Source organism: Channa argus, chromosome 21, assembly GCF_033026475.1.
Source record: "Channa argus isolate prfri chromosome 21, Channa argus male v1.0, whole genome shotgun sequence".
In the NCBI taxonomy this organism is placed as follows: Eukaryota; Metazoa; Chordata; class Actinopteri; order Anabantiformes; family Channidae; genus Channa; species Channa argus.
This window is the reverse complement of record NC_090217.1, coordinates 2070697-2096164: the sequence shown is the minus strand read 5'-3', so window position 1 is coordinate 2096164 and position 25468 is coordinate 2070697. Positions and strand designations below refer to the sequence as shown.

The following is a 25468-nucleotide window of genomic DNA, read 5'->3' as shown; positions in this document are numbered from 1 at the left end:
AAGAAAGCTGTCACTTGAAATCACAAGGTGCGAGGGTTTTGAAATCACATAGCATCCAGTAACAATTACCCCCAGAGTGCTGTTTCTGAATTACGCCTTCCAGCAGTGTTATGTAATAGTAGTGAGACTTGCATCCACTCGAACCTCACACATCTCAGCCAGTGGCAGCTGTCTGCTTTCATTTGCCAATTCCTCAATGAGTCCATTTACATGCACTTAAGTAACCAGGGTCCTCTGAGAAATCTGCTTTCTCGGGTAATGGGGGGGGGCAGTGTTTACGTGGCCATAACAAGTAACCGGGTTATGGCAAAGCTGCGTATACATGCAGCAGAAGAGTAACTTTATTTCTCCTCCACCTCTGACTTATTTTAGAATGCTGGCACACAGATTTTAACTGTCTAATGATGGAATACACTTCTGTTTGACTTTTTTCTCTTTGTGTGTGTGTATGTGTGTGTGACAGAGAAAGGAAAGACACATGAAGCTGGTCCACAACAGTCTGAATTTTAAAAATCAACGGGGGAAAGTGACTTATTTAGTTAGACTTCTACAAGATCTTTTGTGTAAATAAAATCTTCTGTCACACCTTAAGCGGACTTTGTTTTAAAAGTAAGGCGGGATCACCCTGTTAACCTCTGGTTATGCACATGTGCAGATGGGGAGAGCCCATCAGAAACCGGGTTACTTGTATGCATGGCGCAGTAATCGGTGTTCTCTGACAGAAATCGGGAAACCAGGTTTTCTCTGACCCCCCTACCCAGATTTTGGAAACCAGCTTTCCTGTGTGAAATCTTTACTGAGAGTCTTCTGTAACCCAGTTAATCAAGTCTATTTAAACGTGGTCATAGATGTGCAGCCTGGATGTGAGCATCTGATTGCTGCCTAAGATAAGATCCACACCTAATGATGTTTTCAGACAGGAAGTTGTTACCAAAACACCTTTTTGTTTTCAACCTGATGTCAACTGCAGTATAGTGGCAAGAAGGAGGGCGGTGCTATCTCCAATGCAGTTGGGTCTGGGCCCTGCTGGTGACAGTTAAAATTGTAGAACCAAAGTGGTGGTCATGAGATTAATTGCCCCATCTAAAAAATGCCCTAACAAATGCAAAACCAGATGTGTATCTTCATTTCCCGTGCTCGTAGGCTTTCAGAACCACACCACTAAATAGGTTTTCATTATGTATTTAATTTTGACACCTTAATCATTGAAATAAAGAGTATATTTGCCATGACCCTGTTCTGAGAGCTGCTACAGACAATCCACAGCTCAGTTTCTATGTTAGAGGTGGAAGCAGTGTAATGTAACTCTGTTGTGTAAAGCTTTGTTTGTAATGTGATTTTTCTTCTCTGAGATTCCAGCTATGGGTTTAGATGTGTTACTGATTCGCTATGGTTTCTTCTTGTCTGGGGCAAACGGAACATCCCCTCCTTTACCCTGATTGGGTTAAGTGACAGTCGACCCTGCTATCCTCCTTCCTGTCTCTGTCACTTGTTGCTTAAAAGCTGCTGGCCGTCCTTGTAATGGACTGAAGGTGGGCAACCTCACAACAGGTTTTAGCTCCATCTCTGTCCCTAATAGCTAACATGGTGTTATCTGGAATAGCTAGTGTAGGTTTGCCTGATATTGGAAAGAAACTTGGGAGAGAGAGACAGAGAGATGGGGCCAAAACTTTTTCCCGCTCACATTCACTAGGTGTATTAACGACACTCAATATGACATGAGATCCAGAACCTTAGTTGGTCATGGTTCTTTCCCCCCACCCCTGATTTTAGGTCATTATTTTGTCTCACTGGATATTTCATGTCCTGCAATGTAAATATTGCACATACACACATCGCAGTGAAAAGGCTGAAACAATTTCCTTGTTCAGCTCAAAATATATTTATTATTTTATTTATTTGTCACATTCCTTTGACTTCTCTAAAACACAACAAGGTATTCTGACCTCAAAAGATCCTAGTGCTAATTTCAGGTTCATTTCTACGCTTGCCAGAAATTCTGTAGGTATACTAAAGTACGGTAAAGGGAAGCATGTCCTTTTTTGGTCTAGTAGATGTGCTCTTTATCTTCTCGGTGCTTAGGTAGAAGATGTGCTGTTCTGTTGTAAAAAGTCAGCTTTGAACTCCTGCCAACTCTTTCACTTGGCTCCTGTTTGGTAGGCCTTCTTTAAGGCTCGGCTGCTGCTTTTTATAGAAACCGTGTAGGCTAATTCCATGAGGTTGTGGGATGTTGCCATACCAGGTCATTTCCCTTTCCCCATAGGAGCCTTACTGCCGTTTTTACCATACTTCCTGTGTACTGTACTTTCTCTAACTTGTTAAGTTGGCATGATTTACATTGTGACACCTCAATCTTGAATTAAGGCTGTTAGTTTAGGAACAGACTGTATGTATTTATATAATATGTGTTCTTTTATTAACGAAGAATAATGTTGGATCACATATTAAAACAAAATGTCTTTGCATTTCTTATTTGTAATGTGAATGGAATAAAGTGTGTGACGGAGAAATACAAACATTACATTACAATTGCTGTGTCATTGACCAGGCAGCTATAGTTAAATAATGGTTAAGTTCCTTTCCCATAGTCAACACTGTTTGAAATGGAACTAGAATTCGAGTCAAACAACATAGACAATGACTCATCCTCTTCTCATTTATTTCCTCTTTTGTAGACTTCATCTAATTAATCCTCTGTGAGCAGCATGTCCAGTCTTAGACAAGCCAGAATAATAAACTTATCTTACATTTTAAGCCCGTGTTGGAGCTCATAGAATAATTGGGAGCAAAAATCAAATGAGCAGGTGCCTTTGTTTGAGAATCAAATGACCTTCTTCCACCCATCTAGTTGAGGATAAGCCTCTTGGTAATGTTGAACCTTTTCTCTATCTACCCTTTATTCAAGCCAAGCCTCCAGACACAGATGTCCTCTTTCATTGGTTGAAACGCTTGAGGCAATCTTAAAAGTTTCCAGGATGTCAGAAAATGAATGAAGTGGGCTTCAGAAGAGAAGAAAAACTCTAAGATCAGCTGAAGTTTTGGCTTTTACCCCAGAGCACTTTTTGGATCACTGTTTATGTAGCTGAACACGGTTAACGCTCGGCTGTCGAGTCAGTGACTTCTGCAGCAGCACATTTCAGCCCAGCTCGTGTTCCAACCAGGTGTCAGCAAGACAACACAGGCCCGTTTCCACTACTGCCCTGCACGCAGCATATAGCTTAGACATATTGACCCACTTAACCAGCTGAGGCCTGTCGGTTTGCAGTCACTATTTCATTGTCAAATTGGCAGAATATTGGCATAGGACTGTTTGACAAAGTGGAATACATTAAGTGATTTACAGCACACTCTAGTGTTCGAGGAGGTTGCTGGAATAATGTAATCAAAATTTCCTCTGTAGAATGAATGGAAATCATCAAGGCCTGGCTCAATAAATGTGAGGAGCAGGATGGGTCAAATCTTGTGTTGGAGACTTTTTATAGCTTTTATTATCATGGCAGTATCATAACAATGTCTAATTATGCAAAGGTTTATCTCGTGGCTTTGTATTGAACCATTTTCTCTTCAGTCCACAGCCACAAACAAATGTAACATAGATATTCACATAAGTTTTTCTAGATGTTAAACAAGTAGCATCAGTTATAAATATGTCAATGTAACTTAGCTGCATTCTAGTTTATACTCTGTCTGGGTTCAGTGCTACAGCTAGCATCAGGCTAGTCATGCAGCAGGCAATTCTTGGATGTCACTTTAACAGTACTGGTCTCCTCTTTACTCATCAGGGGTGGATATCGAGGCAGCACGGAAAGAGGAGGAGCGGATCATGCTGAGGGATGCCCGGCAGTGGCTCAACAGTGGCCAGATACAAGACATCCGGCATGCCAAGTCTGGAGGAACTGCCCTCCATGTGGCTGCTGCGAAAGGATACGTTGAGGTTTTAAAGTAAGCAGCGGCCTTTCCTGTTGTATGGAGCGACCACCACAATTTTATAGGATGTTGTTACATAAGGCCTGTCCTTCTGCATCTCGTCAATGTGTTGTTGCAACGGTGTCTCTGTGGGCTGTTAAAACGGCTGCGCTGCTCAAGGATAGGAACTGCCGCCGCCTGTCCATCTGGTGTGGGAAGCCAGCCAGCGCACTCTACTGCTTAGACAGCTCTAGGATCTTTGATATTTAGTATAACAACTACAAACAAGGCAGAGATCTAAATGTTTTTTTTAATCACGGCAGATTAATTGGCTGAAGTATGAAGGTTTCAAAATCTGCATCATCTTTGAGGAAGGATTAAGATTTTCATGTGCCTGCATAAATCTCTAAACCTGACATGGTATTATAATGCTGACACTCTTCTGAAAGGCTGGACCCTGGCAGGACCTCCAAAGTTTAGGTTGCAGATTGTAAAGATTTTTATTTGCCCTCTTTCACCCCCCCCTCCCCCCTTCCCTTTTTGTGCAGGCTTTTAATTCAAGGAGGGTATGATGTAAATATTAAGGACTATGATGGCTGGACTCCTCTACATGCAGCAGCGCACTGGGGCAAAGAGGAGGCATGTAGGATACTTGTAGAGAACCTATGTGACATGGATCGTGTTAATAAAATGGTGAGTAACTGGAACTGTCCAGAGTATTGACATTAATTTCTGTGCACTTTATGTCTTCAACTTTTATTTTATTGCTGATTGCAGGGCCAGACTGCTTTTGACGTAGCAGACGAAGACGTTCTTGGATACTTAGAGGAATTACAAAAGAAACAAAATCTGGTAAGTCAGTGTGACAGCTGTTTGAACAAGCACTCAAAACTGGCACACAACCTTTTTCTTTTTGTTTTTTTCTTTCCCAGGACTTTCTTCTGTAAGAGTTACTGATTTTTGTTTTCTTTATTCCAGCTCGTGAGTGAGAAGAAAGATGTTAAGAAATCACCTTTGATTGAAACAACAACCACTGGGGATAACAACCAGCCACTGAAGCCACTCAAGAGGTATAAAGCTTAATGAAGAACAACCATCAGTGGCTGTGTTTAGGATGGATGGCCCCCTGTTAGCTACAAATCAAAACTGCTCGTGTTATTTTTGACTCGCATCCTCACTGTTTATGCTATTGCATTATTCACTAATGTTGCTGTATTTCTTTATTAATGGTGTTAAATTGTTTTGTTTCAGCAAAGAAACAGTGCTTTTGGAGCCAGAAAAGAGTGCCCCACGCATCGAGACCTTAGAACCAGAGAAAGTAGATGAAGAAGACGAGGTGAAGAAAGATGAATCAAGCTGCTCTAGTGAGGAAGAGGAGGACGAAGATTCAGAGTCAGAGAATGAAGCAGGTACGGTCTTATTTCAGACTCGCTGCGTGGTATTTATTAACAAGATGCTCACTTATACTTCAGTTGGTCTTTTGCTTTTTTAGTTGTCAAAATCATTGTTTTCTTATACTGTTGTCTCAAAATAATTTTTTTTCACCCCCCAGACAAGAGCAAACCTTCACCATTGGTGACTAACAGCACAACACCCGCCCCAACCCCCATCACTACATCATCTCCAAGTAGTCCAACCAACCAGGTGACGACCCCCACTTCACCAGTAAAGAAGGTATGACCTAGTGGCAGTACCCTGTGCAGGTAATGCCTCATAATGCACACAAATCAATAAAATTCAGAATCCATTTAGTTTTATTCCCCATGAACACAAATCTAATTTCTGCTGAACATACTAGGGTTTACATACATTAGTGTTTCAAGGTCATAAAGAAGAAATAAAACTCTGCCCTCTTGCAATGTGCGCCTCATGTCACAGCACACAGAGCTAACAAATGTCACAGAAGCCCTGGGAAAGAGTTGTCACTTGTTGTTTAAGGTGCCCAGATAAGATAACATGGCAGCCAGCTGCTCTGTGGGATGGAATGAATTGTGGCCTGTTGTGGATGATGTAAATAGTTAACTAGCAGACTTTTAAAGTGTACAGAGCCATTTTTGAGTCTGCTGCCCTCTGCTGGAAAAACCAGGCCAAACCTTTAACTAACGAGACTGGTCAATTGTTCAAAGGACATGGCTCCTTCTGCCGTTTGACTTGCTAAAACATACTTTGCGATTCAAGTGCACCTATTATTAAGGATTAATTTTCTGTTTTTATTATGACCACTGTACTGTAATGAATGATGTCAATTGCCAACCATAGACCAAGTTATCTTCACACATTCAACACAGCTTAAAGAGTAGATAAAAATCTCGAATGTTCTGTTCCTGAATTTGCACTCTATTCATCGCCCTGCAGTCAGTGGCTACTCTGCCTTTTTTTTTCCTGCTGCCTTTCTCGCAAAGCTCTTCTTGTTCTTCTTTAGTGCTCATGTGTTACAATGTTTTCTGTCTAACGAGTGAACAGCAATAATGGTGTTTAGTTCTGACACTACCTAGTGTTCACTTCCAACTATGGCAGAAAGCATTGTGTGGTGTGACTGGGGCTTTAAACCTCTTTGTTGGCCATAAATTGTTTCTTTTTGCTGCTTCTGTCTTATGCTTTTCTCTGTCTCATCCTGTCCTTGCCCCTCCCCCCCGTCTCTCTACTTCTTTCTCATCCTGGGCTCTTGTCTTGGTTAGTTTGATTATATTACTCCACTCATGCCTGTGGCGGAGCCAGGCTGTCCTGCTTTGTGGCGTCAAGGCTTACGCAAAACTGGCATTTCTCTAGGGCCCAAAAAACCTATGGTGAGGCATTGGTGTGCACCAGACTCGTCTCATCCTACATGCAGTTGTGCACTGATAAAATACTAAACACCCCCCCCCCACCACCACCCTGACTTGATTCTGCAATTCTGATTGAACCTCCCCAACACTGACTTTCATTATTTAATCTTACATACAGTCCTTTTCACTTGTAATCAATGAATGCACTGTCCTAATCGTGCCTTCTGTGGCACTTCTGTGTCTTCTGTGCGCTTTTGCATAATGTTTAGTGTCTTGTCATCTGCAGATTGTTTTGAAAATGTGTATGAGCCCAGACCTTGTGTAAAACCTATAATTTTTGGCCGTACAATCTCAGCCCATTGAAGACCCCTCATCATCCGTTCTTTATGATCATTACAGCTGTTGTTGTTGAGAGGCTACTATATGTTTTATAGTTTGTTATGAGACTCTGGTATATCAGTTACAACTGGGGTTCTCCAACATGATTTTCACATTGATGTTTTCCATCAGTCCCTGCCCTACTCACTGCCTGTTACCTGGATCAGGTGTGTTCATGTACTCCACTCTTATATAAGATGTTATTTTCTAGCTTCTAAATGACTGCAGAGAAAGTTGATTTGTATCTTCCAGTTTCTGATTGGCTAAACACACCTCATCCAGTTAATCAGGAGTGGGTAGTGTATGGATAGTGTGAAAACAAACAGGCCAGGGCTCTCAAGAATCTGGGTTGAGAACCGGCATCTTAAACGTGTGTTTACTCTATATCCATACGTGATTGTATCTCTTAACTGGCATGTAGTCATCTTGGTCTCATCATTAAAACCTTAAAAGTGCAGCCTCTGTAGATTAATCCAAACCACTGTGTTTAACGGTTTTGAGGGTTTTTTTTTTTTGTTACTCACCAAGATGACTAAACTTCTCATCTAACCTCTTCATACTTACCATTGTGTACATAACCACTGTACAATTCTTCCCCCTCAGGTCATTCAGCCAACTGCAAAGGTTTCGGCTAAAGTTGAGGAGGAGAGAAAGGATGAGTCTCCAGCATCTTGGCGTCTGGGTTTGAGGAAGACGGGCAGCTATGGGGCACTAGCAGAGATTACAGCTACAAAGGAGGCTCAGAGGGAGAAGGACACAACTGGGGTAATGCGTTCAGCGTCGAGCCCTCGTCTTTCGTCGTCCCTGGACAATAAAGACAAAGAGAAGGTTGGGAATCTTATGTATTTGATTCTTGTGATCGGTGTCTTAGATCCCTGAGTCACTAGGATACCAAAACATCCGGGTTGGGGGGCCTTGGGCCTAAAGTAAACTTGATATGCAAATAGTTTTTAGGATTGGCTTTAGTCAATAACGGTTAAAATACACTCGCTGTGTTTCCTTTTTGGCTAAATAATAAGCTTCTTATGGATTTTCCATGTATCAGCTGGCTGCCATACTCACGCTTTTGCAAAGGATTAAATTAGTTACACCCAACTGATTTGACTGATATCACCTTGAAATCCTGTGCTTTTTTTTAAAAAAAATTAATTTATTTTTTAACAGATCATATTAGACTAAAATGTCTACTAGTTTTCAGTTTTGCAGAGTTGAAAACTCTTGTGATGACATTTGACATTGTCATTAAAAGTCACTAACTGGGATCTGGTTGCAGGAAAAGGACAAAGGAACCCGGCTTGCCTATGTGACCCCCACCCCCACCATCCCCAGGAGACTGGCTAGCACTTCAGACATTGATGAGAAGGAAAACAGGTGAAGCCCTGCAGCCAAGTAGCTCTGTGCAAACATGCATTGGCATGAGTTGCTCCTGCTGCACTGCTGTGTGTTACAGGCCTCAATGCTCTGCATGGGGTGTGCAGGCCTAAGCAATTGCTTTTGGTTACTTGCTTATGTGCAGTAGTCCATTTGCTTAGAAAAAGTGGATTATGTACAAAGAATTGGATACAACGGGAAAGTACTGCAATATTTTAAGGCCCTATTTAGTATTTTGTCAGTATCTGTTTGTGGCATCCTGGGGTACAATTGTAGCTTGTGGTTCCCCAGGGACTCTGCTCTGATACGTAGCGGCTCCTACACGCGGCGACGCTGGGATGACGACCAAAAAAACAGTGAAGGAAGTACATCGACCAACCGAACCCCCAGCTACCAGCGCAGGTTAGGCCCTGCTGCAAAATACAAATCTCTGCCAAACCTCCATTCCTCATGTCATCATCAGATCTCTGCTTCATCTGATCTGATGTGTGGACCCACAAAGCGGTTGACTTGCATAGCTCTCGGTAGTAAATTGCTCTGTAGACAGCACCAGCATTTGTTCATCTACAGCAAATTTTGTTTAGATTATGTCAACAGAGCTCACTTTGCACATGCTTCCATGCACAGCAGCAGCTACTGAGAAAGCAATGCAAATCAGCCCATTGTCTTCACTGCCACTGAGTCTGTTGCATGACTGTACCTGTCCTGTCTGGTTGCTGTGCCACCTAGTTTGACATTTTAACAAGCCTGGGTACCAGTAAATCAAACTCCCAGGACTGTTGACACAACACCAAGACATGGACTTATGCTGCATTCATGTTGTATGAGAACAATGTTAGACTCAAGCCCCTTACTTAAAATTACGCAGTATTTAGTTTAACTTGACGGTTCTCAAAGTTCCTGAATTTTGATTTGCCAACCAAGACACCCTTAAATAGGAAACAAAGAAGCTAAATGTCATTTTACAAAAATTCTGTTAATTATATAACATCTACTGCTGCTCAGTTCTGTCCAGTCATTTCCACTGTGTCTGATATGACATGAATGCACCAACAGTGTGTCAAAGCTTAAATAGTCTTAAATATGTATGTTGTTTTTTCGTTTAGTTTTTTAAAATGTATCTGAGTGTGTGTGTGTGTGTGTGTGTATGCGCCTCCACTGCTAACATGCCTCTCTCGCCCACGCGCCTGCCAACACACCAGCACGTCCCATACGCTAACGCTAGGGCGGAGCGGCAGCACGCGGGACGTGCCAGCCAAGTCTTCGTCCACCTCCAGCTTGGACCCTAACACCTATAATACTAAACCCTGGCAGCCACCCACCTCCCACTACCAGTCTTACAGCATTTACCGCAGGTACAGCAGCCTCAAGGGGCGACCACCATATCTACACCCACCTGTCCTCTCTTATTGTGTGTCTTTGCTCTGCTTACGTGCCCACCATTTTGTTTGGTGTTCCTCTGTTTATTTCTTAAAGGAATATTGAAAGAGGTTTTTTTGATTAGGTATACATGCAGACTGTACCTCTGGATGAAGACCTTTTAATAAAGGAAACTTTTTAATTTTAAATGCGGGACCTCCACATGCTGTTTCGGTCTTTGTGAAAGTGCCTCAGTTTAATTTTCACAGAATCAACAATAGAATTTCCCTTTTTAATAAACTGATAAAAGATGAAATCTCAACTCTTTAAAGGAAACATTTATTTCCTAATTTAACGAGTCTGTGGTGTTGATATCTATAATGTTAATTTCCACAAACTCTGTTACGGCCTATTTCAATGTTAATACTTTAAAACTACAAGGCATAATTCCTTTTTGATTATGCAGATTCATCACTCTTGCCAGCAATAGATCAAAAGGAAAAAACTGCAGTCAGCCCCTTAAGTGAAAGCCCAATATTTCCCCCCCCCCTGCAGTTAATACGGCAGTCTGGGCTCTGGAACTGTGAATGCATTAGATGGTGGTCCTCTCCCCTGTGCTCAGCTCAACAAACAAATGTCTGAGAACAAATAAAGCATCATCTTCATAAAGAAGAGAGAGACTGCATGTAATATTATTATTACACCTATTTTAAATTTCACATTTTAACGAGGGCTCAATCAGGCTGCATAGGAAGAGTTTATTCTGAAATAAGTGAGATGTATCAAATGGATCATTGTGATCACAGCATCTACCACAGCAAAATAATTTCAATTAGGTATAATTACACAGCCTTACTTACTTTCTACTCTGTCTTACTGGAAACTCTTTATCACACACACAGCGGCTCCTTTGGCAGAAAACATGAGGACTTAAGCTCTTCGACAACCACCTCCTCCCCCATGACCACAACCACCACCTCATCGGTTACCTCGCCCACAGGCCATCGCAGCCTGCTCTCCAGCCTGGGCTACTCCTCCCGCACTGGCAGCACCAGTCTCACCAGCAGGTACATTTCCGTCGGAACGTGAACCGGTGCCATTTTTGAAAGCCAGGGCACAGCACCTAGAAATGTGGATCCAGAAAATAAAATGCATCTATAAATATTATTACATGCTCCTGTTATCCTCTTTTAGGATATATTGATATTTCTACTACAGTAAAAGGACGTTTGTTAAGATTAGCAACAACTGAGCCAATGTGGTAATGATAGAAAGTAGATGACAATATGGGCAGCAAGTCTCCTGACAGCAAGAAGGGACTGGGTTTGAATTTGAGGGCCAGCCAGAACATAGAGTTTACACGTTCTTCCTGTGCTTGTGTGTTTCCTCCCACAATTAAAAAAACTTGCAGGCTTGATTGTTCAACTCTAAAATTGTTCACATTCACACTGTAAATGTGAGCTCAATCGTGTCTCAGCTGTCACTGGATGAAATGTGAGGAACAACTTGGACAGGTGACCAGTCTATGTACCTGCATGTCTTTGGAGTGTGGGAGGAAACCTGAGATCCCAGAAAAAATCCCTCAGAAGCACAGGGAGAACATGCAAACTCCACACAGAAAGGCAGGTGCATTTAGTGGGGACCTTCTAACTGTGAGGTGGTAACTGATTTCAGGATGACTCTCAGCAAGCATTTGGCTTCTCTTGACAGTGGTCTGCTGTTGTAACGGATGCTTGTGGCTTAAGGCTTTTTCCCCTTTCTTTTCTTTTATTTTTGGGGCAATGTGTGTAAACAGGTACTGGTCTGAGGAGGGTGCAGAGAGGGAAAAGGAGAAGGAGTCTGCTGCGGTCATCCCCACTATAAACACTGGCTCTACTACAACCGCCACATCTACCACTACCACCACTGCAGCCATGTCCACCACTACCACTACCACTGGCACTGGCACAGTCACAGGCTCTGAAAGGCGCAGGTAACCCAAACGCATCCAGCCCTGCTTTAAAGATGTCACTTTCCTACGGCTTTGCTTCTGTGCATTAGAAAACCTGCTCAAGAAAAGTTAAAGGACGTAATAATACCGTCACACTATAGCTATAAATCAGGATCTGTGTCTTTGTTTACTGACACTGGTCTGGTTTTTGTGTTTTAAAGATTTGTGCTGCAACATCAGACATTTTGTAATTAACCTTAAAAGCCATTAGTCAAACTAAAATCCGGATGCATTTCCTGTGTTTGAGAACAGGGTGTGCGCGCGTGTCTGATCTTCTGTTGTGTAGACACTGTGTGGAAATGGAAGTGCCTGTGTGTTTGAGTAGGGCCAAGTGCATGTGTTCCTGTTGCAGTGCCGAGATAAGCCACCTGTCATGGTGGGAGTGCAGCGGGACTGTTTCACAGCCTGGACTGCTTCAGCAATTTCTCCTTATAAGGAAGATGGGCAGAAGCTGCGCGTCTTCCTTAAGGCCAAGGCTCTGAGTGTGTGGCCAACATGCTTCACATTAAATCAAATTGCTTTAACTCTCGTGGCCTGTAAAAGATACAAAAATCACCACCATCATTGATGAACATGTATGTTGTAGACTGTTGCTTAATTCCCACCATTTTACAGATGTATAGTTAGCTACTGCTGGACAGTGAGACCTGCTTAATACAGTCTCAGGCCACTGACCGATTCTTTTTTTGGTGCTATATGATTTATATCTATCCTGTGTAGTATTAACATGAGATGAGACTATCATTTTCTCACTGTACAAGAAATTATTTAAAATGGAGCCACCATCATTGTGACTATAGGCTACTTTGTATAACATTGAAGTACCATAGTATTTTATAATGACCATAATTATGAAGGAGATGCTAAATATGTCTCACATAAAGATTAGTTATGGACTTCCACAAGGCTCTGTGTTAGGACCAGTACTTTTTACTATATATATATATATATATATATATATATATATATATGTATATATATATGTATATGTATATGTATATATATATATATATATATATATATATGTATATGTATATGTATATGTATATGTATATATATATGTATATGTATATGTATATATGTCTCTTATTAGAAAACACTAATAAATAAAAATGTTCCATTGCTATGCTGATGATACCCAGGGATATCTATCAATGCATGAAAAAAAAATATCAGTTAATCAAGCTTCAAGAATGACTACAAGACATAAAGGCACCATATCATCCCAGTAGACCACTTCGATCTCAGAATGCAGGCCTGCTTGTGGTTTCCAGAGTTTCCAAAGGTAGAATGGGAGGCAGAGTCTTTAGCTATCAAGTACCAGTTCAGATTCAGGAAGCAGACCCCAGAGTTGAATTGAATATCTTAAATTTAGGCTTGATGATGACAATAGTTTACATTGCAAACTTGTGCTGGTTCCAGCTACTTTGCGGATCTCGGGTTTTTCAATGCCAGTTTTTAGAAAGCAGGTGGTGGGTGGTTCATTGTATAATGCCAATAGGATTTTTTTTTTTTTATTTTCTTTACTCTCTTTTGCGTCATTTAAAAAAAAAAAAAAACAACAACTTAACATTAGCTAATGACATCAACGTAAAATTACATTTTAGTATTGTAAAGTATTGTAAAAATGCAAATCTAATAAATTGTCTCTTCTTGAAGGTTACCTGTAGAGTTTTTAGGCTGTAGTGTTTGATGCTGTTGTGTTGTGTAGTGTTCTATTAACTTGAGTTTCTATTATTTACTGTATTTTACCACATCTGTATTAATGAAGCTGGGCTAAGTACAGAATCATCATTCTGTATGACACAGTAGCATCGTCCACGGTGATATCACCCAAAGCGATGTACAGTCATCAATAACATTAGTGAAGTCTCACCTGGGCTCCTCCTGTCCTTTCTCATATCCACTTCGCGGAAGGAGCAGTTCAGCTCAGCTCTTGTTCACAGAGACCAGATAGTAAGGGAGACCACAGCATGGACTATATTTTCCGGCCTGCTAATCTTACTCATTACTCTCTCAAGTGCCCATACAATGCATCTGGTTGAGTTACTGACAATTAATACTATGAACATTTTCAGTTGCAAACACATGTGAAAAGCGCCTCCACACTTTTATTAATCAGCCGTGTGGGCGCATACATCAGCAAATGCCTGTTGATGATAAATGTCAAATCGGGCCGACCGATCAATGGGTCAACCACTTACCAAAACCTCACTTAACTAGCTTTACCAATCTGAACATTATTACTGTCATGAAGGACAATTCCCACATCCCAGATTGTTTCCAGGTTGCCAATGAATTAATCCTTTTTTTACGTCTTTGTGTATGTCAGGTCATACCTGACCCCAGTGCGCGATGAGGAGTCGGAGTCCCAGAGGAAAGCTCGCTCCAGGCAGGCTCGACAGTCAAGGAGGTCCACCCAGGTCAGTTTTCCTACATGACCTGAATGGGATAAAACTCAACGTTTGCTCCCATGCCACTATTGCTAAACAAATAAAGGTGAAATTGTTACCTGTAGGTTCCCGTCATTTAAATTATGGTTTTAAATAAAAAAGGATCTTGATTCACACTGTACTTTTTGTGTACATAGGCAGCACTTAATTTGTGAGTTCATCATTTTACAAGCTAACAGCATCTGAGCTTTGTCCTTCCCTGTAACAACAGCCGCTCTTACCATGTGTTTTACAATCTGAAGCCAACAATTGAATATGGCTAAGTGTTTCTCTCTAAACACTAAAGGTAACAGACATGTTGCAAACAGTTATATCTAGAACTTAACACTAACTACCTTCTTAATTTCACTTCTTACTACAGAGCTTGAACAAATTATGAATAGTGAGATTGGCTTTATAAAGTCAAAAATCCATAGAGTAAAGCAAATTTTAAAATGATTTTCTTTTTTTAAGGGTGTCACTCTGACTGACCTGCAAGAAGCTGAGAAAACAATCGTCAGGAATCGAACCCCAAAGACCCGTGAGGAGGAGAAGGAGGAGAAGGAGAAGCAGGACAAGGAGAAGCAGGAGGAAAAGAAGGAGACGGAGACCAAAGAGGATGATTACCGATCGAAGTACCGCAGCTTTGAAGAGGTAAAATTCTGCTTTTTGTGTTGACCACCATCTGTGGGGGTGCGTGCAGCGTGCATGCTCACCTACAATTATGACTGTGAATGAGAAGCAGCGTAAAGCGCTTTGAGTACCAATAGGTAGAAAAGTGCTATATAAGTGCAGAACATTTACTCAACCAAGACAAATCCCTCCAACTTCAAGTTTTATGTTAAATATTCGACCTTCTTCCCTAACAGCGTTATCGGCCTTCATCCTCTTCATCCACCTCCACCATCTCCACAGTCAGCACTGCCTCCACCCCGTCGTACTCTAGCACCACATTGTCCTCCAGTTCAAGCTCCCTCAACAGGCCCAACAGTTTGACAGGGATCACCTCCTCCTATAGCCGTTCCTCCAGAGATACAGAAAAAGGTCAGTAACTAGTGCTGGTCTAATTAAAAGAACATCTTACATGTGCTTTTTTCCTCATATAAATGTGGTTAAAAATAACTACTGAATTTACTTTAAACCTTGTTCAGTTTCATCTAGATAAAGCTTTTGTTTATGGTTTCAAAGGGTATGTGGCATTTATGGGTTTACACTGTATGCAATGGAAAATCTGGCTCTATATATAGAGCCAGATTTAGAGGCTCGACAAAGAACATTTGTCTACTCAAAATAGTTCTGAAATATTCTAGATTCAATGCTGGAGTGATTTTTGGAAACATCTGTTGTCTACTTATACCTTCCATTAGCTGTAATGTCCCAAAAGATGCAACTGTATTGGACCTTTTTGTAACATTTTTAAAGAATTATCCTACAATACAGTGCACATTTCTTATTCACAGGACCCTTTTTTTTTCCTTGTACATGAAAAATATACATTTGTATGTATGTCTTCACAATGTTGTAAGAAATTTGTATGGTGTAACTTGTTGAGACAAAATTAAAACCGTAATTCATTCACATTCAAACTGAAAGTACTTTTGAATGTAATCCTTCGTGCTGCCACAAGATCTAATGCTGGCATTACATCCATTACATCTTTTCAGTGCGGGCTGTGGTGCTCAAAGCCATCTGTAACCAGGTTAATGGGTTTTTTACGTTATTACAATTTTCAATCATTCCTACACAGTGTAAAACCAACTCGCCATAATCCCCATAAACTTGTCTGGGACTACGTTTACATGAACTTTGCTACTTGGATACTTTGGAGAAATCAGCTTTTTCTGGAAGTTGGGGAATGTTGTTTACATGCACTTCAAAATCCTGGATTATGGTGATGTTTATGATGAACATCAGGGAAACAATGCTGCATTGGCAAACGCGTTTCTTTATCATGAAAAGTGTGACGAGAGTGATATTATTTTTTTTAATAGCTTAGTAAACTTCCATGTGATTCTGGTGACACTACTGTACAAATTTTGAGCTCACTACACACTGAGAGGCCAATAATTCAAACGGAGCAGAGATCACACGCAGGCACATATTACTTTTTCTTTCTTCAGATGCTATAAACCTAAAGAAACCTTTGCATTTTTACCAAATGTTTCATAATACAGAAACCTGTCACCCAGTGAAACGCTGCTTCTGGGGGAAGGGTTTTTTTTTTTGTGGACATAAAATATGTATTGTACTCAAAATATTGTTGAATACAATGAACGTAATGACAACTGTATTCCATTGAAGCTGAAAAAGCACAGATTATAAAGCAGTTTAGACACATTGTGTAGATGCATGACCTCTCAGCACCACCTAATGCTGCATTCAGTGGTTTGCATTCACATGGGCAACCTGCCATATGTTGATTGAGAGTATTCAGACAAAAAAGGGATTGGGTTGCCTTTTTAAATGAAGTCGTTCTTCTCTTAACAAATAAATCCATGAACCTTCCCTGGGAAAATAAAAGGCAGCTGAAGAAAACACTGACCGCTTTGTTCTCCCACGACCAAAGCCTGTTTCTTTATCTGAACTCAAGCCAAGTCAAGCTGTTGTCCTCACTGGGCCTCGTGCAGTCCAGCCTAGTTCAACATTAACTTTTCACTTTAAATTCCTGTTGGTATGACTTAACGGGCATTTGCACTGTTAGTGTTAAGTGTTTTTTTTTGTTGTTTTTTTTTTAGGTCAAAGACGGGGAAGATGTCAAAAGCAGATAGTGATATACAAACGAGTGTTGTTTTGGAAATATGTCTGAATTAGCATGTGTTAGCATCATAATTTACCTGTCGTCTCCCTCAATTCACAGATGCGGACAAAAACGAGGAGGAGAAAGAGGGAGAGGACAAGTCTCAGCCCCGCTCCATACGGGAACGCAGGCGGCCCCGTGAAAAGAGGCGCTCCACTGGTGTCTCCTTCTGGACCCAAGATGTAAGAACAGTTTGTGTTTTGGTTTTTCCTTTCAGAGAGAGCAAGAGAGGGATCACTTATGTAATTCATATTCTTTGCACTCATGAGGTGCAGCAGTTCATAACACTTGCACAAACCCAAATGTTCCTTTGTGATCATTTGAAAAGCAAGAGCTGAAAGCCACATGTAACCCTTGTGTCTGTTTTAACATGAATCCAGGGGGATGAAAACGACCCTGAGCAGCAGTCGGACTCAGAGGAGGGCAGCACCAAGGCAGAGCCACAGGTAACTCCACACACCAGCTCACAGACGAGGCAGAAAGTAGGAAAAAAAATTCCATTTGATTTTTGCGCTTCTGCATTCATTCCCTATTCTGGTCCTTCCTCATGTCTCCTCGCATAGTCAAGGCCATGTGAGTCCACTAGCCTTTGATATTCACTCCCTTTTTATTCCCTTTCACTTATCCATCTTTCTCATCATCTGCAGCCTTTAATTTTTATCATTTCTTCCTGTTTCCATCTTCTGGTGATTTTTATTTATATTTTTTATTAATTTTTATTTTTCCCGACCACTGAGGTGACCTTGCAATCCAAAAGTAGACTCGCCATAACGATGCTGACACACAAAGGGAAGCAAGTGTGGATCAACGGGTTCATAGCACACACACAAATAAGATGGTGGAAAACTTTTCCAATTTGTGCGCATGAAGTTGTAAATGAGAGTGTCAAAAAGTGAAATCGTCAGTAAAATCGGCTGATCCAATTAAATGTGTTCTCACAGTCTGTGGGTGTGACGGCATAGAAAGTCATAGAAAGGTCAGTGTTGTTAACTTACTGCTGGCTGGATGATCTTCCTGTTTGAGTTAGAGCATCTACTGCATTCACAGCAGACCAGACATTTAATACAATCAGCAGGCAGATGAGGACATAGAGGGCTGCCAGCCATCACATACATTAGGACAGTAGAAAGGGTGGAGCAGCAACAAAGCACTAAATAGGAAACAAGTGATGATCTATGCATGGACATTTAAAAGTGGACAGAAAAAGCTTTCAATCTTCCATTTACATATATCCAAACACTTGTTTTCCAAAACTTCTCCTTCGAAACAAGCAAGCATCGCTTTGAAACTTGAGGGAAAAGCCACAATAGTTCCAGAATTGGGAGGTGGGAAACTTGGTGTATCGCTGTGTTGTTCAGACTGTGATAAGGGCTTTAATCTGCCTGTATGATGCATCTCAGGCTGTTTATCTGATCAACTAAATGTTATGTAGGTCTCACTCCTGGAAGTCTCTCAGGACTCGCAGACTCAGATTGTAGCATTGTTACGTCACTGCTCTCCATCTGCCAGCTGTTAGTGATTAGAGGGTGTATTTGCATGGAGGGCAGTCAGTGGAAGTGACCAATGGAAGTGAAGGTCAGGTTCATGGAGAAATGAAATCAGTCCGGTTTGTCACTTTGGACTAAAACCTCCGATCTTACACATTGATGTAATTCAGTCCTCCACACTGATGGATGTGATGCATTTTACACCAGATTGAGATTCTTTTCTTCTTTTCTATGTATGGACATTAACATTTTCTCTGATTTTTGTTTCCTCGCAGAGTGACAGATTGTCCAGGTATGTTTTACCCTCTTCATATTGTACTGTTCCTAACATCTATTGTTGAATGATTGTGTTGGTTAAAAAACATACCTGCCTTTACTGCTGCAGGAATGAGAGCACGTCCTCCATAGATCGCAACAACGCTCTTTTTAGCCGGAGTTATGGTGAGAGTCGAAGGCGATTGGACAGAGACGACACCACTGACTATAAGAAGGTATAGAGCTCGATTTACTATGCCCAGATTCCTGCCTAAGTACAGGAAGCGATGTTTAGGGCTAATAACACTCTACACTTATATTTAAGTGTATTTTTTACCACGTTAGTTTTACAAAATAATGTGTCGTAAATGATAATTATACAGTTCCCTCCAACAATGGGGCCATTTCATTTGTATTTAAGACCAAAACTAATCAAGGCCAGTTAAGACTTTTGCTTAATGAGTTTAAGTGTAAATGTACCTAAATGTTTGCAGTGTGTAGCAAAAACAAATGACTTGGCCCCAACTTCTTTAGCTCTATGAGCAGATCTTGGCTGAGAACGAGAAGTTGAAGGCCCAGTTACGTGACACAGACCTGGAGCTGGCAGACTTGAAGCTACAACTAGAGAAGGCCACACAGGTTTGCTGCACCCTCACTGCTTTAGCTAATTAGTCAAAAGCTAAATGAAATAATTACGCTTTCTCATAAATGCCACGGTTTGGTCTTTTGCAGAGGCAGGAACGCTACGCTGACCGATCACAACTTGAGATGGAGAAAAGGGTAAAAACAAAACTAGATTAATAATCCAGCTCTACTACTAATGTCTGTTGTTTTTAACATCGTACATTGTATTGAACAGATGTATAACTTGTGCCTCTCAGATTGTATCTGATAAAATAACCATAGAGCTGAGAATTCTTAATGACATTTGCATTAAAGCGACCTGCTCAAACGTCATGGTAACACTGCCAATGGCTTTATGTCTGAAGGTAACAAGCAGGCCCCAATATCATCTGGGTGGTGGTATGATCTTATCCTGTGTTTTTGTATCAGTCTCCTGTCTGCTGCTGGCTGTCGTGTCACACATGCCCGTGTAGCCGGGGTCAAAGGGACCTCTCCCTCCTCGCCACCCAGAACACTGCCGTCTTCTTTTTCACCAGTTTTATTTCTTTCTTTATTGTGAACCTCAGAGGCAGCGTGTGGTCATCACTTCTCAATACTGCTTATATTTGTGTGTGTGTGTGTGTGTGTGTGTGTGTTTAGAAAAAGTGTGTTCATCTTAATGTGTGCAGAAAAGAGAACGACGTAGATTTTTAACTGCTGTTTGAAAGAACGTGCATGTGTGTGTTCATGCTTTTGCCACTCATTGGTAGCCATGCTAGTCTCTTCAGCTACAGCTGTGTAGCCAGGACCTGGATTTATGAACCTTGTCTAAGTTCTCCCCCCACATTGAGATCACCATCATTATTTGTACTTAAAGCCATTTATTAATACAGGGATGTCTTCTCCCCCCCCCCCCCCCCTCATTCTGCCCTCCCCCCCACAAGTTATGTTATTAACTTACCATCCATCCCATTATCTAAACCTCAACATCCCGTTTTTGACTCATTCCCGATGTGTACATCTCTACATGTGTTGGTGTGAACCAGCTGTTGCTTGCAGATGCCTCACGAGACATGCGTGTGTTCAAGTCTATGCTATTGCTCACCTTTTTGTTATCCGCACCATTTCCGCACCTTATTTTATGAAGTGTGTGTCTGTGTAAAGGTGTTTGCTGCTCATTATCTCTACAACATGTGAATGCAGACTTAACCTGCTGTCCTCCACCCAACAGGAAAGAAGAGCTCTAGAAAGGAAGATTTCTGAGATGGAGGAGGAACTTAAGGTACTGCCACACACAGTTTCTCTCTCACTCACACACTCACACACACTGTACTACTGTATATTGTCTGTACATGTATGGCAGGCTTTACAAAATGTAATTAGTGGATTTAAAGTCACGGAAGGTCTGTAGGTAATATGAATTACAATACAGTGCAGCCTGAGTTCCCTTCATTGTATTAATGAGTCACTCACCTTTACAGTTGAGCATTGCATAAAAAACATTTTAGTAGTTATTACAACTTGGGTTTTCTTCTCAGTCTCTAAATTATTAGAACATTCACCAAGTGAAACAGAATGAAAACATATGAGCAGTCCGAAATTCCGAAGTCCGAAAACATCCTCCAAGGCAGCATTTTGGCTACTACACAAAACAGGAAGCTGGTTGTATAAACCAAACCCTGGTCGAATTTCTTTTGAAATACGCATGTGCACAAATTTGGACACTGACACAAAATGAACATTGTTGGGTAGAAAATCTTGAATTCCAACAACAATAATCATAGATGGAAATTGTCACCAAATACAACCTGTGTTCAGACCAATCATGCAAAAGTAAAACATGCCATTTTAATAACTTTTATAACCCCACAGGTTAGAACAGTGCTGTTAGTGCTGAGCTGTTGATGAAAAACTCTCAGGTGTTTAGCTGGAGGAGCAGACGGCAAAGTGATTTCTAATACCTTCAGATGTTTTCACGACGGTCCTCCCATGATGGTCGCAGTGTACAGAAATATCCAGTCCTACAGTGTAATATGATTTGTCAACAACAAAAACCTCCTCTGTCCCTGATTTAGACTGGTTTCTGCTAAATGTGGACGTGTCCATTTGTCTCAGGTCAGCTGTTGCAATCTGTGTTTTGACATAACATGCTCATCTATTGATGCGGCCAATTAAATGTTGCTTTTCTGGAAAACAAATCCATTAAAGTCTACAGGGCAGGTCTTCTTCCATGGCTGTGATAACGAGGTGTGTTTATTTTTAGGTTTCGAGCAGCTGGCCGATCTTATCAGTGTCACTTTTCCATTCTATCTGCAAGCATCACACTGAAGTGGAAAGCTCTGTATCAATCCTTCAGTTTCCAACAATCTTTCCCCAACAGTTGCTAACGGTCTTCCTTTTCTGTTTTCCCCTTTTCCTTCTCTCGCCCCCTTATCTCCTAATTTATACTGTCCTGTCTTTCATTAATCCTGTCTCTCATTTGTTCCTCCAAACATATTTTCCTCTTCTGTCATTCTCCTACCTGCCTCCTCCTCCTCCTGCCTTTTTGTCTCTCTCTCTCTCTCTCTTTGTTCTCCTGTGTTGTGGTTGTCCCCCGCCCCCCTGCAGAACCTCCCCCAGGTAAAGCAGGTTCAGGCCCTGCGGCAGGTTAAGGAGCGGCTGCAGGCTGAGAACCGGGCCCTGGCTCGTGTGGTGGCAAAGCTCTCGCAGGCCGCCTGCAGCCAGCTGCCCACCGTTGACCTCTAAGCCACGTCCGTCTGTCCACCATCATCTTCTTTTCCTCCTCCTCGTCTCAGTCTGCTTCTTCACCTTCCCCCTTCCCAACCCCATTCTTCTCATGCTTCATTCCCGCTCTGCTCTGCACCCATAGACAGGCAGGTGCCCGGCCGCCCAATCATTACTGGTTTTGTAAAGTCCGTACTGCCCCACTCTGCTTCCCCAGAGCTTTTGGCTTTCAGATTGGGGAAGGTGCCGTTTGGTTTTGACATCAGGACACTTTTCTTTCACAGTTCGTATCAGGTACTTCCCACAGTTCTTGTGCTAAACATGCCAAAGTAATTAACATGGGTGGAGAAGAATCTAAGGTAAGTATTGTTCAGGTGACAGGTAAATTTACTCTACATGTGAGTCACTTCCCATTACCTTTAAGTGCTGAAAAGAAAAGTGTCCTTTGTAGTTTCTAGTTGTGACGCTTCCACCACAGGAAGCTCAGGTGTTTGGTTTGGCTTGTTCTGCCTTCTTTGCATGAAGTGGCTTCTTTATTTATTTAAATTTAATTTCACCCAAACCCTCAGAGACTGAACCTTTACCTTTCCAGCCCTCCATGTGTTCTTCCCCAGTTTTATTTCAAACAGATGACATCAACAAAGAGAAACTAGCGCATGCACCAACAAGTTCACTTGGACACTGGTACAGCATCGTGCCCCATCAATTTCACATCCTCAAAGGCCACTGCCCTGCTTGTTTACCACAGCAGGTGTGTCCAGTCACTCAGAAGCCGGAAGACGCCGTCAACTTTATTTGCCCTGTTCCGCCCTTTTCAGAGCTGACTGAACACACCTGCTTCAGCTGAGGCTATAGGGCAAACCTTGTTAGAAAAAGTAGCCAAACAGTGGCACTGAAGGTTCCCTGCTCCTGGTTTAAAGTAACTCCGATATTTCAGATAGCAGTTGATTGTCATCTGCAGGCGGGAAATAAATTTTCCGAGGACTGAAATCTCCTGCTGGAGAATCTCAGTGTCGTGTGCAAGTAGAGAATGTCCTCAGCCACACACCCTCTGGATGTTTTTAACAGTTTTTGAAGTGGTTCCTCATAGTTGAAGTTTAATTAGTAATATTACTTCAAGTTTGGCTTATAGTATGTATTGGGGATTTAAATTAACCTAATGCTTTGTTTGGTGTTATACAGCATCTGGAAAACTGCTTGTTACGCTGTAAACACTGATTAATGCCAGATCATACGCTCTTACAGAAAATGAGGACTATAATTTACTCCCTCGTAATAAAAGCAGACATGCAGTATTATTTTTGGCTACTGAAGAAACAGGTGTCACGGGGGGAAAATGTGGCAGCTTCCTTGAAGTGTATTATCAGATATGAAGTGACTAGGCCGCACAGGATCACTTGTCTAAAGTGTTTCCCCTGACACCTGCTGGCCGCATACAGTACATACTACGACTAGTATGGAAGTAAAATAAACGGTTTCGTTAATTTCTTGCCCTCTGGCTCCTGTTGAGCAGCAGATGAGGTTCTGCATGGCTTTATGAGGAACTTTGGCCTGTGGTGTGTCTGCTTTTACTCGTCTCTCTTGACTGGAAGCAACGCTGTGTAAAAACACGAGAGATGCTGTGTGATTCCGAAGATTTGCTTGTTGGAGCTGCAATTAGCGGTTTGTAACAGTGGCCTGACTGCTTTAACAACGTGCGTCTCTCTTCTTCTTCCCTCCTCCCCATTTCCTTTTATTTCCTTTCAGATGCTCCCAGACTTGAAAGCAGACAACCAGAGACTAAAGGACGAGAACGGAGCACTCATTCGAGTCATTAGCAAGCTTTCCAAGTAGAACAGGCTCCCCCTTGCCTTCCCTCCCGTGCCCCGTCCTCTGCACCCCCTAGTCTCCCATGGCAGTGACTAATGGAATTGCACATTTAGATAACAATTGCAACAGACATCAGAGACGAGACTCCTTTTTATTTTATTATTTCTTTCCCCCCCCAATTTTCTCCTCCCAACTCCCGATCTCCCTTTTGCTCCTCCACCACCGCAGCATCCATCCACCCACCTGTGCATCCATCCAAACATCTTTCCCTTAGCGACATCCTTGATTTGTGTTCCACCTGAGTGAGTGGCTGCAGTTCTGCTAGGACCATCGAGTTTACAGAGCAAAAGGAAGAAGGGTTGTGTGAGCAGCATGTAGAAGTGCTGTGGGCGGGGTTGCCTGCAGACTATTTAACCAAGAAGCCTTAGTTGTACATAAAGAGAAAAACACTTGCATCCATTTCTTCTCTCTCAGCTATCACTGAAGACCAGATATTATCCAACACCTGATTTTTATTTGTGCCACAGTCTTTTTGTTTGTTTTTGTTTTGTTTCCTCTTCCTGTGTAAGTGTGCTGTGCAGTTTCCTCCTCCTCCTTCTTTTGTAACCCCTCAAAGTGCCACTTCTGCCCTACGTCACCTCTTCAAGGCCCTGTTCCTCCTCTCTCCTGTTTGTTTTTTATTTATTTTTATTTTTTTCCCCCCTCACACACAGATCACCAATGCACACACACACTCTCGCCCCACCCTCTTTCCCATTACTGTACCTCTGAGTGTCTTCCTCCAAGAGGGAAAAATTTGAATTCTCGCTTTAGCGAAATGAGGCGAACATGGTGGAATTTAAGCTTTCACTGTATGTGCAATATGCATTTTTTTTATGCTTTAATGGTGAGTCCATCACAAGTAGGATTTTTCACTCTTCCACCGCTTCCATTGACCACTCTCCTCCCCCTCTGTTTTTTTTTTTTTTAAGTTTGTAGTGTAGTCAGTTTATACTCTGTATTTCTCACTTTTTTTTTTTTAGCAGGTACTGAGTGACGCTGTATATACCTGTATGTATTTGTTTGAGACCAGCACATGGCATGCGTTTATGGTTCCCGTCTGTTACTATTAAAAGTATACAAATTCCAGAGGACAAAAAGGTGTGTTTTAATTATTTTTCTTTTAGTCTAAAGACATTGGATACAGCACAGAAGAGCCTGTCGTCCGTGGGGCGACCGGCAGTCTTCAGTGCTTTTTTTTTTTTTTTTTTTCTCTCTCTCCAGTTTAAAATAAGTGTTCACTTAATTGTGAGATTTAAAAAAAATAAAAATAATAATCGCTTCACTACATTTCACTTTCATTGTATTCAGTATCTTGGAAGAGTGCGGTTAATTTTGTTTCCAGTTTTTAAAAGCTGTAGTGTTATAGCCAAGGTGTTGTCACTAAAAAGAAAAAAGAAAAAAAAGAAAATCTTAGGTATCGCTAATCCAGTCCTTTTTACAAAGTCTACATGCACTGTCGATGCCATGTGAGGAGTCTTGATGTCAGGTTAAAGCAAATCACCATCAAATATTCCATGCATCAGAAAACATTTTATGCATTTCAGTGGCCT

General features: G+C 41.6%; 1 protein-coding gene across 10 annotated transcripts in view; it reads left to right on the top strand.

Moving 5' to 3' along the window:
• The window catches only part of ppp1r12a (protein phosphatase 1, regulatory subunit 12A), a 47327-nt gene extending 22583 nt beyond the window's left edge, over positions 1-24744 (top strand). Inside the window, exons 4-28 of one of the 10 annotated variants that reach the window (XM_067490858.1) lie at positions 3783-3942; positions 4455-4599; positions 4684-4758; positions 4885-4976; positions 5158-5315; positions 5459-5580; positions 6585-6692; positions 7653-7877; positions 8323-8420; positions 8712-8822; positions 9623-9775; positions 10682-10846; positions 11575-11751; positions 14102-14192; positions 14676-14855; positions 15071-15245; positions 17059-17180; positions 17379-17444; positions 18761-18777; positions 18871-18976; positions 19275-19379; positions 19473-19520; positions 20575-20625; positions 21951-22216; positions 23814-24744. In XM_067490858.1, coding sequence (XP_067346959.1) covers positions 3783-3942; positions 4455-4599; positions 4684-4758; positions 4885-4976; positions 5158-5315; positions 5459-5580; positions 6585-6692; positions 7653-7877; positions 8323-8420; positions 8712-8822; positions 9623-9775; positions 10682-10846; positions 11575-11751; positions 14102-14192; positions 14676-14855; positions 15071-15245; positions 17059-17180; positions 17379-17444; positions 18761-18777; positions 18871-18976; positions 19275-19379; positions 19473-19520; positions 20575-20625; positions 21951-22088 — 2888 coding nt within the window. In that variant the 3' untranslated portion in view covers positions 22089-22216; positions 23814-24744. Of the gene's footprint in view, positions 1-3782; positions 3943-4454; positions 4600-4683; positions 4759-4884; positions 4977-5157; positions 5316-5458; positions 5581-6584; positions 6693-7652; positions 7878-8322; positions 8421-8711; positions 8823-9622; positions 9776-10681; positions 10847-11574; positions 11752-14101; positions 14193-14675; positions 14856-15070; positions 15246-17058; positions 17181-17378; positions 17445-18760; positions 18778-18870; positions 18977-19274; positions 19380-19472; positions 19521-19729; positions 19764-20574; positions 20626-21950; positions 22217-23813 lie in introns of those variants that run through there. The other 9 variants (XM_067490862.1, XM_067490863.1, XM_067490861.1 and 6 more) reach the window with 9 other exon arrangements.
• The last annotated feature ends 724 nt before the right edge of the window (positions 24745-25468 follow it).